The sequence below is a fragment of the Motacilla alba genome, chromosome Z, assembly GCF_015832195.1.
Source record: "Motacilla alba alba isolate MOTALB_02 chromosome Z, Motacilla_alba_V1.0_pri, whole genome shotgun sequence".
NCBI lineage: Eukaryota > Metazoa > Chordata > Aves > Passeriformes > Motacillidae > Motacilla > Motacilla alba.
In genome coordinates this window covers 64,454,694-64,468,081 of record NC_052046.1, presented here as the reverse complement: position 1 = coordinate 64,468,081, position 13,388 = coordinate 64,454,694, and the positions used below count along the sequence as shown (strand labels likewise).

Below are 13,388 nucleotides of genomic sequence, written 5' to 3'. Positions count from 1 at the left end.
TTCACACACATTTTTGTGGTTTGGTCTGTTTTTTAATGATGCTTCATTTTTGAAGAAATGCTAAGCTAAATAATTAAACTACATTGCAGGGTGATAATATTTTGGGAGTCACAGTCATATTTTGACCACTGATTTTCTGTAAACATATTTTTTGGCCTCTGCCAAATCTGGTTGGAATAGGATGTATAGTTCAAAAAAGTTTAAAACAGAATTAAAAATAGGTTCAAACCTGTACAGTCCACTTTGTGTCCTACTGTCAGTCTCAACAGCAAGTAGAAGAGCACTCACAGTGGTCCTGTATTTGATGATGTCATTCTGGAACATGACAAAGCACAAAGAATGTGTGACTGCTACTTATCTTTTTGAGGAGAGATTTCACTATAAAATGATACCATCATTTCTTTTATACCACATCCTTACCACCCAGAGTAATTTTGGCTTATTCGTAAAGTATTGGCATATATGTAGATTGTTTTCCACTGAGATGACTTTGTCAGCTACTCACTATACTTCACAGTGCTTTTAAAAAAATACAATAGAGAGAAATTGACAGTGACCTTGATTTTATTTAGAAGCACATAAAAAAAGTAATGTCACAGCTTTGGTTGACTGGAATGATACATATACTTAAATTGGTAGGTTTTCCTTTTAAATGGTAAACAAGGGTACATTCAGTTGTATGCAAGACCAAACATTGTAAATAACACAATTACACTACGGAAAATGAAATGCTTGAAGTATATAGCTGTGAAACCCTTAATATTTTTGGTATTGAATCAGCATTGTTAGAAATCATCTGCTGAAGCCATTTTATATATGGTAAACACTGAAAAAAGACCCTGTGAAAAAGTGAATGTAAATAGTAACTACTGAATGTAACTAGTGCAACTTGCACTGGCTCTGGAGACAAGTAAGAGCCCTACCTAAACATTTTACTCATAAGCTGTCTTCTGCAGCTTAAACATGAAAGGAATTACCTAACTTTTAGTTATGAAGTCCATTCTTACTACTCAGCCACTTGAACTTAAAGAAGTGGTCTATATTTTCATACATTTGGGGTACTCATAAGCCAGTAATTTTTATGCCTCAGAAAAAAATTACAAAAATTGCTTAGATTGGATAATTATTCTAAATAACACCATAACTCCACATTCCACCAATTTAGAAATGCTTCTTACATCTCATAAAATGTTTAATGTTTTTTTCCTTTTTTTATTTTGTGGTTTTGTTTTTTCCTTTTTTTTTTTTTTTTTTTTTTTTTTTTTTTGTTGTTGTTTGGTTTGGTTTTTGTTTGGGTTTTTTTTTTGGTTAGTTTGTGTGGGATTGTTGGTGTTTTTTTGGTGGTTTTTTTGTTTGGTTTGGTTTTTTGGTGGTTTTTTTTTTTTTTGAGAGTTGCTGTCAACCAGTAGATTGGAAGGAGGGAGGTATGAAAATTCCCAGGTCATGACAAATCCTGAGTATTTTGCAACAGTATGCACTGAGTTCTGGTAGTCCACAGTCTCTCTCTGTGCTGAAAGGATGACAATAAAGCATAGGTGGAATATTTACAATTTTTAGAATAAGCCTAGTAGCAGACCAGCTGTAACCATTTCTCATTCTACAAAAACTGCTTTTTAGTATCACCTTTTTATAGAAACCCATGGCAAGGAAAATAAAACTGTCTTTTTTAGTAAGCAAAAGAAGGTTTTGATAAAAACATATAAAAGACAGTTTTATGTGCTGGATGATATACAGGTAATCTGTATACAAGCATGTGTACTAAACAATAGATGAGAAGGTAGATTTGAATGTTACAGGTCTGATGTAAACACAGGGAAAAAAAATAGTCAAAAGTGCTGATACATGAACTCACTCCATCATGCCTAATTATTGCAGCATATATAATATAATATAATATAATTAAAATGCAGAAAATATCTGCTTATCTCCAAACCAGAGAAAAGAGATCTCTTTGGAAATGTAGTTAAATTAAAAAAAAGTCAAGATGCATGTTCTGTTTCAGCACACAGAAGAAATTCACAGGGAGATTATAAACTCCTGAAAATAGAAGTTTATGATGACAACAGACAATGCTTTTCATTCCATTTCATTACAGACAACAACAGAGCCACTGTAATACGTATCATATTGTTTTTGTACATGTTTACAGTAGATATTTGAAGACACAGAAAAGGTTCATGTGCAGCTTTTCCATTAAAAGCTGTGACATTCATCAAACTATGTTTTAGAAAATGAGAAAAGACACTTGACGTAGATACTGTGCACACTAGTTAACCATGTATAAAGATGTTTAAGTGCACTATGAATTGCAGATGCAGACATGAATGGCTTTTGACAGCTCCGTAACTTGCTTGAATGCACACTAAAGATCTGTTTAAGAAGATGTTTCCAGTTTTGTCCGATCACTTCTTTTCAGAAGGAGTTTCACCAGAAAGTTCTGCATCTAGAGAGGCCTCTTCAAGAGATGGTTTAATATTAGATATATTAACAGGACATCCATGAGTAGCTGTACAGATAGAGAGAAAATATGTATTAGGTTTTACACTAAACATCCATGCTAAAAAGCACAAAGGCAAGAAAAATGCACGTTATCTAGCACAGAAACAAATAAGCTACACTATCTAATGAAATCAGGAAATCCAAGTGAAATTTGGTCTCTAAACAGCACAACCATCCAAGGACAGTGTAGCGGGCCAACAGTTCAGACTAGTAATTATAGACCAGTCAGCCTGACCTCAGTACCTGGCAAAATAATGGAACAGTTTATATAAAGTGCCATCTCACAGAATTTACAGGATGGCCAGGGTATCAGACCCAGTCAGCATGGGTTTAGGAGGGGTAGGTCATGTTTAACCAACCTGGTCACCTTCTATGACCAGGTAACCCGCCTAGTGGATGCAGGGAAGGCTGCAGATGTTGTTTATTCGGATTCAGCAAGGCCTTTGACACTGTCTCCCACAGCATACTCCTAGATAAGCTGGCAGCCCGTGGTTTGGACAGGAGCACTCTGTGCTGGGTTAGGAACTGGCTACATGGCCGAGCCCAGAGAGTGGTGGTGAGTGGTGCTGCATCCAGCTGGCGGCCAGTCACCAGTGGTGTCCCTCAGGGGTCTGTGCTGGGGCCAGTTCTGTTTAATATTTTTATTGATGACATGGATGAGGGTTTAGAGTCTTTCATTAGTAAATTTGCAGATGACACTAAGCTGGGAGTGTGTGTCGATCTGTTAGAGGGACAGAGGGCTTTGCAGAGGGACCTGGAATGGTTGGATGGATGGGCAGAATCTAATGGGATGAAGTTCAATAAGTCCAAGTGCCGAGTCCTGCATTTTGGCCACAATAACCCCCTGCAACGTTATAGGCTGGGGACGGTGTGGCTGGACAGTGCTCAGGTGGAAAGGGACCTGGGGGTGCTGGTTGACAGTCGGCTGAACATGAGCCAGCAGTGTGCCCTGGTGGCCAAGAAGGCCAATGGCATCCTGGCCAGTATCAGGAATAGTGTGGCCAGCAGGAGCAGGGAGGTCATTCTTCCCCTGTACTGGGCACTGGTGAGGCCACACCTTGAGTGCTGTGTCCAGCTCTGGGCCCCTCAGTTTAGGAGGGACATTGAGATGCTTGAGCGTGTCCAAAGGAGAGCAACGAGGCTCGTGAGGGGCTTGGAACACAAGTCGTATGAAGAGAGGGAGCTGGGGTTGTTTAGCCTGGAGAAAAGGAGACTCAGAGGTGACCTTATCACTCTCTTCAACTTCCTGAAGGGTGGCTGTGGTGAGCTGGGGGTCGGTCTCTTTCTCTGGGCAACAACAGACCGAACAAGAGGACACAGTCTCAAGCTGTGCCAAGGGAGATGCCAAGGCTAAAATTAAGGAGGAAGTTTTTAACACAAAGAGTGGTCAAATACTGGAATCATCTGCCCAGGGAGGTGGTGGAGTCACCATCCCTGGATGTGTTTAAAAAAAGACTGGATGTGGCACTTGGTACCATGATCTAGCTGAGGTGCTAGAACATGGGTTGGACTCGATGATCTTAAAGGTCTCTTTCAAACTAGAAATTCTGTAATTCTGTGAACATACTAATGATTGAACACATCATCATGTTATTGGCAGCTTTAGTCCAAACAGAGTCACTGAGCTCTACATTAGGTGCTCAGAAAACATCTTAGAAATTTAGCCATTTAAAGAAATAAATTTACTCTGTCTTACTTGGAGATAGCTGTCATACTTGAAAACAAAAGCTAATGAACTTCAGGCCATAGAAAATGAAACAATTCAGAGGATAAGAGAAAGTAACTATTAACACAGTTTTACTGTTAAAGTTATTTGTGCAATGCCATTGAGTTCTCACTGACCCACAAAATAATTCTACTGATGCTGGGAATGTTAAGAAAAAGCTGCCCTATGAAATAATGTAATATGTAAGGAAGAATTATAGTGCTGGAAATAATCAAGTTAGTCATTCTGCCTTTGACAGAATTTACTTACATAAGGTTAGTTTCTCCACCACTAGCCTTTCAGGCAAAGTTTCAAGTGGAGTTGGTTGAATTTTTGCAGGGGTAAATGTATTTAAAGAAATTTTTCTTCCTGAAAGGGGCATCATGTAAGTTGGAGAAGCTGAAATGATGGGGAGAAAAAAAATCATTAATAATTATTCTGACCTAAACCAGATGTCAAAAACTGTAGCCACAGGACTGTGTATCCATCCAGCAAAATAGATACCACATTTATACAACCAGCTGCTCAGCTACCAATTTTTGACTCTAGTGTCAAACCCTTCCAATATGAAAGACAAGTCTTAAAATCTCTTTTTTACAACAGAAAGCAACACAGTACATTCACGCTGTTAAGGCAGAATTTCAGTAACAGGTGCCTTGCCAGAAGAGTGCTATTTCTCATAGGTTATGAAGATTGTACCTGAATAGGCTTTAAGTCCAATATGTCTATAAAAAGTGCACACAATGCATTAATCTCTAGATAACCTCCAAATAGTACAGGAAAGCAGGAGAACTAAACATCTATGACTTTAATTTTATCAGATCTATTTTCCAATCACTCCTTGGTAGAAAGGTGACAACCATATGGTAGGAGTATGACACATTTTGTTTTTCAATATTTCTTCATCTTGTATACTCTCAATTCTGAACTGCTTTTGAAGACACACAAACTTCCTAACCAGTATAAAAAGACATTTTAAGTAGCTGAGAATTTTCATATACTTACAAACCTCTCTGAACTCTTTTTCAGTAATATCAATTTTCTTAAATTGCTTACTCCCTCTCAAACATAGGAGTATTTGAGAAGGAGTATCAAATAAGCTGCTGATTAAAATCTAAACTGTATAAAATAATGGGGGGAAAAATGAAAAAATCCTGGAGCAGAAAAAAGGGATAAGTCCAATTTCAGTTTACCAATGCTGTTGTATCAGTACTTTGATCAGGAAACAGTGTAAGTTTCCTGATCAAAGCATTATGTCTTTAGACTCTTCCTTAGGAAGAATTATTTTCAATCACCTAACACATCCTATTATGTGGTAAATCTGACCTAACTTAAACAATTTCCAAAGACACAGCACTAGAATCACAATGGGAAATAATTTCTCCAGACACATGCACATGGATAGAATTCAGCTGTATTTCCTTTCAAGATCACCCAAACACGCAGCACAAACTGCTAAAAAGCTAAGTAATTGCAAAATACTCTACAAGTGAAACCCCAAGTAATACTGAAAGAAACAGGAAATAATGAAGTTTTAAGTGTAAATGCAACACTATTCTGCTGAGGTTAGTGAGAGTACAACATTAAAGTATAAAGCTGGGAATACTTCATGCTCCCTGAAAAGCATTACCTGTAATTCAGCTGAGTGTGGACAGTACAGAGAAGTCAATGTAATAATAAAGGAAATAAACTAACTATGATTTCATTAAATCTGTAATTTACTACCTAAGCCAACAGAGATGCTACTTCAATGAATTATATGTCCATACCCACAGAAGGATAGTGCAAAATGTAAAATTATGGTTTATGTACATTTTCATTTTCTTCAACAGCAGTATCCTTTTTTTTTTTTAACAAGTTTACTTGTGAGCTGCAAACACTGCAAAGATTAACTAGACAACAGTTAAGAATTTAAAATTAACGTAATTACAAACTATAACCAGTACATGTCTCCTGTAGATTTTCCCTTGATGGAGCAGCAACAGAAGCAAGAAATTCATCCACCTGCTTCAGAGACAAGGAATTGTGTAGAGTTTCCAAAGGGCAAATAGAAGGCACCATCGAATACAGTTCAAAACCTAAAAGAAAAAAATAATAAAAAAAGAGATTTCCAAACATAAGACAGGATTTAACGTACTGCATTAATGCATGATAAAATTGCTTAGTTTACATGAGCATGTGCAGGCATAAGTTTCTTGAAATCATGGAAATTAAGGATTACAGGAGTTGAAACAAGATGAGCCAGTTTCCAGCTAAAGATACAATAGATGGGATACAAGTCCCATGTACACATGAAGTACCCGTGTACACATAAATTATTCCAACACAAGACCTGTGCCCTACTCCCAAATCAGTTCATGTAAGATAATCTCCCTTTAAGGCAAACTTATCAGATCACTAAAAAAGGAAAAAAGGTCAGGAAAAGGTAGTATTTCTCCTACTCATTCTGATACCTGGCACAAGACTAAATAGGTAACTCATTCATGCAAGAAAGTAGGATAGCTATTTTGTTAGCAGACAAGAGCTAAAAATGATGTATCTTCCAAGAAATACATTTGCAGAATTCATGTTTTTTCATCTTCAGTATTCTGTGAAAACAAGCTGTTGCCTTTAATATCAAAGGAAAACCACTGTTAGCATTTTTATACTTGAGGTTACAGGCTTTTACTTTCTGAGACAGATATACACCTCCCTTTATGCATTTAAAAACAGTACTGAAAGACTGCAAGTTTCATATATTGGAACAGGTATGTAAAGCAACCCAAAAATCTAAAAATTTACTGGACTTCGCTTTTCTATGTTAGTATTGATATACACTAACCATGCATATCCATATTACTAACAGATTAAGAAGCATTTAAACATCTTGGCTAAAAAAAAATTGCAGTTCTCTAAAGTGATTCAAGTCTGGTAACTCAATAAACAGCGTTTCATCCAGTTGCATTTCAGAAGAGGAAAACATGTCCATTAGTGTTTTCAAGATACAGCTGTAACATTACAACTTTGCAATTCAACACTGTAAATTTCTTCTAAGACATTTAAATGAAGAAGCAATAGTGAATGAAATAATGTTTAGAATTTCAGTTCAAGGTACATTTATTAGAGACAGCATTATGACTGGGAACTGTTCTTTCCCATAAAATAATAAGCAACAATGTTCCTGTGATATCCAGTGTTGTCCATTCACTCCCCATCAGTACTTTGCATAAAGAAGAAATTCAGCAAGATTTCAACCCCTAAATGTCTATACTTATATTTAGACCCATCTTGGCCATATTCAAATTTTGGGATCCATTGCTACAAATATTCAACCAACTGAGATAGACTTATGTCAGCTTCACTTAAATTATAAACAAAATGTTGCATTTCATGAAAACGCGGGGTTTGTGTACAAAAGAAACACCATCATACTATTAATTTCTATTCTCCTATAAAGTCAGTAGCTAGCCTTCAGTGTAAGCATTAAGATGTTTACCATACATATTAATATCCTAAATAACTATATGCATGCATGTAAAGCGCAAACCCTTTCGTTGCTTTACAGTAAAATGTAAGATTTCTCTTTTCCCTGACAGAAAAGTTCCTATCACTTGAATGAGAATTTTTTTTTTTTAACTTTGCAGTTAATGAAGTGGGACAATGTCAGGTTAACTTTTTAGTAACTATTATTGCTATAGTGCATGTTATAGAGAACCAGAGAAGAATTCCAAAATGCACTAATGCCCTTGAAAAGAAAAAAGAGAAGAAATAAAATTTTCTTGTTTTAGGAATTTCCCTTCCAATTTTTTTTTTTTGTTGAATTTTGATAATTCTGCTGTCAGCTAGTCATATCCCAGCATGTCATTGTAGTGTCTTTATTTCTAAGGGATATGGCATAAAACATAATCGGGAAATCTATGTGTACTGATTTTTTGAATGTTTTCTGATAAATATTTTATGATGGTATAAGAAATAAATTTTAAATTTTATGATGAAGAAGCCACACAGTATCCCTTTAAGAAGGCAACTCCCTGTACACTAACAGCCTTTGATTTTTGCCTGTATTTATTCTTAAAGCATCACAAGGCAAGCCAATGAAAGGGTTAACGCAGCATCTCAAAAAGCCACCCTGCTGTTTTAAGATTCAAAAACTGTAGAGACATACCACTGGAGCCTAGAAATTCCACAGAGGAAATGGACCAGCACCTAAAGAGGTGTGGGTGTTGTGCAGAGGCCCAGAAAAGAAGGTATGGCACTTTCAGAAGATACTTGTTTCACCATGTTCCTTGAACTAAAGATGGGGTGGGGGTGGCGGGGGGGTAGTCTGAAATGAGTTAAGAGGGTGTGATAACAACATAAAAGTAAGAAACAAACAGAGTGAAAGGGACAAGGATAATTAAAATGATAGTCCAGAGGACAGACGAAACAACATCAACAGGGTGTTATGTTAGTAGAGAACCCCTGAAAACCTGCAATATACTTAGGGTTCATAGGAGCTCATACTGCATGCATCTTGTCAAAGATGTGTGGCAAAACTGCCACATTAAATGAATCAGAACAATAAGTGTGATCGATAAAAGCTATTTAGATCCTTTTTTTAAAAGAATGAAATCACAAAAAGTGACTAAATGGAACAAAGAGGAATTCTATTACTAGCCACAGATTCTCAAATGCAGTTCTTACTTTCTGACCTTGTATGTTTTGGGAATATTGTTTGGTTTGAGTCGTAACATAAAAAATGGACTCCTGACTTTTCTATTTGAGATGAAACATTAGATTTGGCATTTTAGATCAAACACAGTCTTAAAAATAAATTTAGCCTTACTACAGTTTTCCTTCATAAAGCACTGCAGTGCAAAAAAGCCACTATCGATTTTAAATGAATGTAACAAAATACAACTCTGCTCCTAAGCAAGGCTAAACAAAAACTCAAGTCTTCTTTTTTTTAAAAAACTTTCTTTCTAAGCAAATGTATTTTGAATCTAACATGAAAATACTGATGATTTCCACTGCAATTTCAATATCACTATCACTGACCTCAGCCAGCAGTCATGCACATTTTAAAACTACAGTGAAGAGATCTGGAAAAGCTACATTCAGGTCCAGTTGGTCCTGGGTATATCTGGGGCCTATTCAATCATGTAGAAAGGGAGGCGCAAAATATTTTGCTGAGGAAGAAAAAGACATACCTCTGTCCTGTGTGTTAAACGAGAAATTTTGAAAACTGAAGACAGTTAACTTTCACTCTTGAAGCTCAAGAGGTCAATGCTGCTCAAGAAGTCACAGCTCTCTTGCTGTGATTTTTAGTGCAATATTTAAATAATTTGCACATCTGATGAACAGAGAAGTATGATAAGGTAAAATAAATTTTTGTCCCATAAAAATATAGCAATTTAGCAGGAATAGAACCAAAGCTTCTGCTTCAGTTTTTGTAATTTAGCATCATTTCAAGAAGATAGTCATAAACTCCAGCTGTCAATTCAGTGATTTATTTTAGAATGGGCAGGCTCAGAGAATCAGCTCAGCAGGAGAAAGACAAAGAAGAAACAGCAGCTATCAAGAAGTCTATATCTAGACAAGATCAGATTTCACTGTCTGTATCTTGTACCATACACATCTGATCACACAAGAACTTCTGGAGAATAATTTATTAGAGAGATCATGATTAACAGTAGTACTTAATTTTTTTTGCAGATTTTTCTAAGTAATTAATTTTGATGTTGTATTTATACTAATGAATGGTAAAGAAAGTATTTAGGGTATCTAATGATTACAAATATATTTGGAATTGTGCTTGAAGTTAGGAATGACAGACGGCTGGATGATACTGTACACCCCATATTTGAAATAAAAATAAAAGGGATGAAGCAAGAAACCTTTTGTTTTTGATTTTGTTTTTAAAAGAAAAGCAAAACGTACCATTGGTTGGGTGTCGAGCAAATGAGATAGAAAACCTTTTAACAGCAGAACCGCGTGTGGTGTCTGAGAAAGAGAAAAACAGGTACCTGAAATTTGTAACAGCTACCAAAAGTGGGAGATTTTAAAATAGAAAAGGAAGAAGAAAGGAAAAAAGAAAAGATGAGAAGGTATTAGAAGTGAGTGGCATGCAGAAGAGACCAAGGAAAAGGGCTAAAATCTAAGCAGACGTTAAAAAGAAGAAAATGTGGATTGTTGGTAACTACAAGATGTGTAATGACGTGTATGAAAACAAGCAGAATGAGCTGGTGATTCTGGCATACAAGGTTATTCAGGTTAGAGTTGAATACTGAGAAGTGAAGTGGGGGGGGAGGGGCAAAACAGCATGAATACTGTTTCACCTCAGAGTTATGAAGGTGTGCTTTGGTATCTTTAGATTCTGAAATCTAGTGAGTGAGTTTCTTCTCTATGCCAGATTATCCAAAACTGAGAATCTCCTGCTCCTTTGTAATCGGAACCCCACAAAAAAAAGGTCAGGAATCCTAAAATTTTCACCATCAGTATTTAACTTATTACTTTATAATTTCATTCCTTATATATGCTCTAAATAATTTAATTTTGAGATCAATTAGCAGTAATAAAAACCAGAGTTTTATTAAAGAATTTAAAAACAAAACTTTCAGTTTACTTAAAAAATGCACTTGCTGGAATCTCCTGGCGCACATTACAAGTCTGTGATCTGATGTTCAATTCAAGACAAACAAGAATTAACTATGCTATTAAGTTAAACATAAGCAAGCTATGGGCAATAAAGAAGCAATAGAAACTCATAAAATTAATACTAAGGCCAAAGATTCTAGGATTCCATTAAAATCTTTAGAAGTTCAATGTGGCACATGGGTCGTGCGTGCATGTGCTAGAGTGTGCACATACCATCTATGAAGCCAGAAGAAGTCAGCTTTTTACGATGCGTACGAGCATAATCCTGTAGGTTAGGTGCACTTGAAGAACCCCCGAGCACTGAGGTGCTAAACAGGCCCGCACAGTGAGACCCTGATGGGAGTTAGAGAAAATACATACAACAACCAGGTGTTCGTCCATTCACATTGGGGATGCATGCAGCATGCAAGCACATGGCTCTTACCACACAAAAGGCAGCTTTTGGCAGTGCCTTGGACAGGTTCACAATATGCTTGTAATGTCAGAGTGGGACTTGTAGGCTGAAACTATCATAATTTATTGTGCTTCTACTCATGAAACAGCACACTCTGTTATATGTGCAAAGAGAGGACTGGCTTTAACAAAGTGAGTTCTTGTCCTGTTTTCACTTTTGGTAAAAAAAAGTTACCAGTTAGCATCAATGTAAACATAAACAAAACAACAAAACAAAATGAAGATGAAGATGATAATGATTGATGATGATGATGCGAAAGTTGTGTCTTTGAATACCTGTATTCCTGAAACAAATATAAACTGGAAAAATGCTACTCATTGCTTTCATCCAAATCAACCTTTGAGATGACAGGCTGCTATGAAGTACTCATGCAGTTCCACAGACTTAGTATGTGGAAATAATTCTAACCCCAACAAAATCTTAAAACAAATTGGAAATACTCTATTCTTTACTAACAATGTTACAAACTGAAAAAAACTGAAAGTTTCATCAAGTTTAACTTGACTTCCTTTCCTGAGAAGACTTTTGCACAGCTCCATGCAAGTGACAGTACTTTGTTACAAATCATGCATTCCTGCCACTAGAATGGGAATTAAAACAAATCACTGACAGCCACAGATAAAAATATAAAAATAACTTTTGTAATCATCAACCATTAATGAAACTTACATACCACAATGAACAAAATGGGGGAAAAAGTTGCAAGTTTTTTCCTTTACACTACTAGTTGAAAGGAGAAATGATTTTTCATTCAGAACTTATCTTTTACATTTTAGACAAGTAATGGCAGATTTTCTTTTGAAAACCAGCAATACTTCCTTTCATTACTTGTAACAGTCCAGTGAGGGGAAACATTACTAGCACATGTGACCAATTAGCCAAAATAAATTGGTGCCTGGTCTGTGGCAAAAGCCTTTCACAACAAATATAAACCTTAATCTACAAGGAAATACACCAACTTCCACAAGCCATATTGTGTCACACAAAAGAATATTCCTTTAACTTTAGCAAGCACATAATAAAATCCAGGACTTCAGTAAACAAGAGGACCTGATTGTATGCATTTTGCTATGGGAAAAATATAATGGGAAGAAAAGCATCACAGAAAGATTAGACATACAAAAACCACGTATCTTTGTCAATAAAGGAAAAGCTACTTCTAAGTTTATGCATCTAGGTGATGCAGTTATATATATTTATTATTTCCCATGAAAAGACACACAGAAAAAAAGCAATATTGATTTACAGCAGTGCATAATTTCATTTTTTTGCATGTGAATCATCTGTATGCCTGTTTTAATAAATCAATAGAAAAGCACCACTTGAATTAAGAAAATTTTAAAGAAGCCTTTGAATTATAGCATGATTCATACTAATGCTGAAAAGAAGAAATTAATTTTAGGAGAGGAGTATGTGCAAAACCCTTGATTCTATCAAGAAACTTTATGTTTGTTCCCATGCCCCTCCCCTCAGAAAAGCATCTTCACTTTCATGAATTGCCCACAATAGAAAACAGAAATTTTAAAGAAAAGTGTTTTAACTGTTTCCAGAGCAGGTCGTTTTAATCCATAATATTCTTGCAAAATCCAAAAGCTCAATCAGAAACTACATTATCTTAAATATCTGCTTTATGTTAAAAACAATCCTGTATACCTATTGTGAGCAGTACATAATCAGTAGTATGAAGGATCTCAAACAATTTGCTCTTTTCAGTTATAACTTATTTTAAAATTTTGTTGCAAAAAAATTTGTCCAGTCCATAGGCAGACACTCAGCCTATGTTATTAATAACAAGTACTATTGGGTCCTGTTAACAAAAAAGCTATTCTAAGAATATACAAATATAGAGAACAGCAGGCAGATGAAAAGCTGATAACATCAAACAAAATTCAACTGTAGGCACATACCTAAACCACTCTGCTTTTGTTCCAGAATAGTTCTTGGTGTTCGTAAGTTACTATTGCTTTCTGATAGGACCTGGATGTAAGAAACAGAAAAATAAGGGAAAGTAGAACAGCAGCATGAAACATCCATTTAACTTGATACAGCAGCCTGTTTCAGACAGACAGGTGTTAATAAGCTGTATGATAAGTGTTAGTAAAAATATGTAAAGGA

General features: G+C 35.9%; 1 protein-coding gene across 10 annotated transcripts in view; it reads right to left on the bottom strand.

Annotated features, from left to right (window-relative positions):
- Positions 1 to 546: 546 nt before the first annotated feature.
- Positions 547 to 13,388, bottom strand: part of PPIP5K2 (diphosphoinositol pentakisphosphate kinase 2) — a 50,877-nt gene continuing 38,035 nt past the window's right edge. For 3 of the 10 annotated variants that reach the window (XM_038123781.1, XM_038123782.1, XM_038123780.1), the window contains exons 26-31: positions 13,181 to 13,250; positions 11,033 to 11,152; positions 10,103 to 10,165; positions 6,151 to 6,282; positions 4,475 to 4,603; positions 2,403 to 2,506 (exon numbers count right to left, since the gene is read on the bottom strand). In XM_038123781.1, coding sequence (XP_037979709.1) covers positions 2,403 to 2,506; positions 4,475 to 4,603; positions 6,151 to 6,282; positions 10,103 to 10,165; positions 11,033 to 11,152; positions 13,181 to 13,250 — 618 coding nt within the window. Of the gene's footprint in view, positions 2,507 to 4,474; positions 4,604 to 6,150; positions 6,283 to 9,372; positions 9,516 to 10,102; positions 10,166 to 11,032; positions 11,153 to 13,180; positions 13,251 to 13,388 lie in introns of those variants that run through there. The other 7 variants (XM_038123779.1, XM_038123784.1, XM_038123783.1 and 4 more) reach the window with 4 other exon arrangements.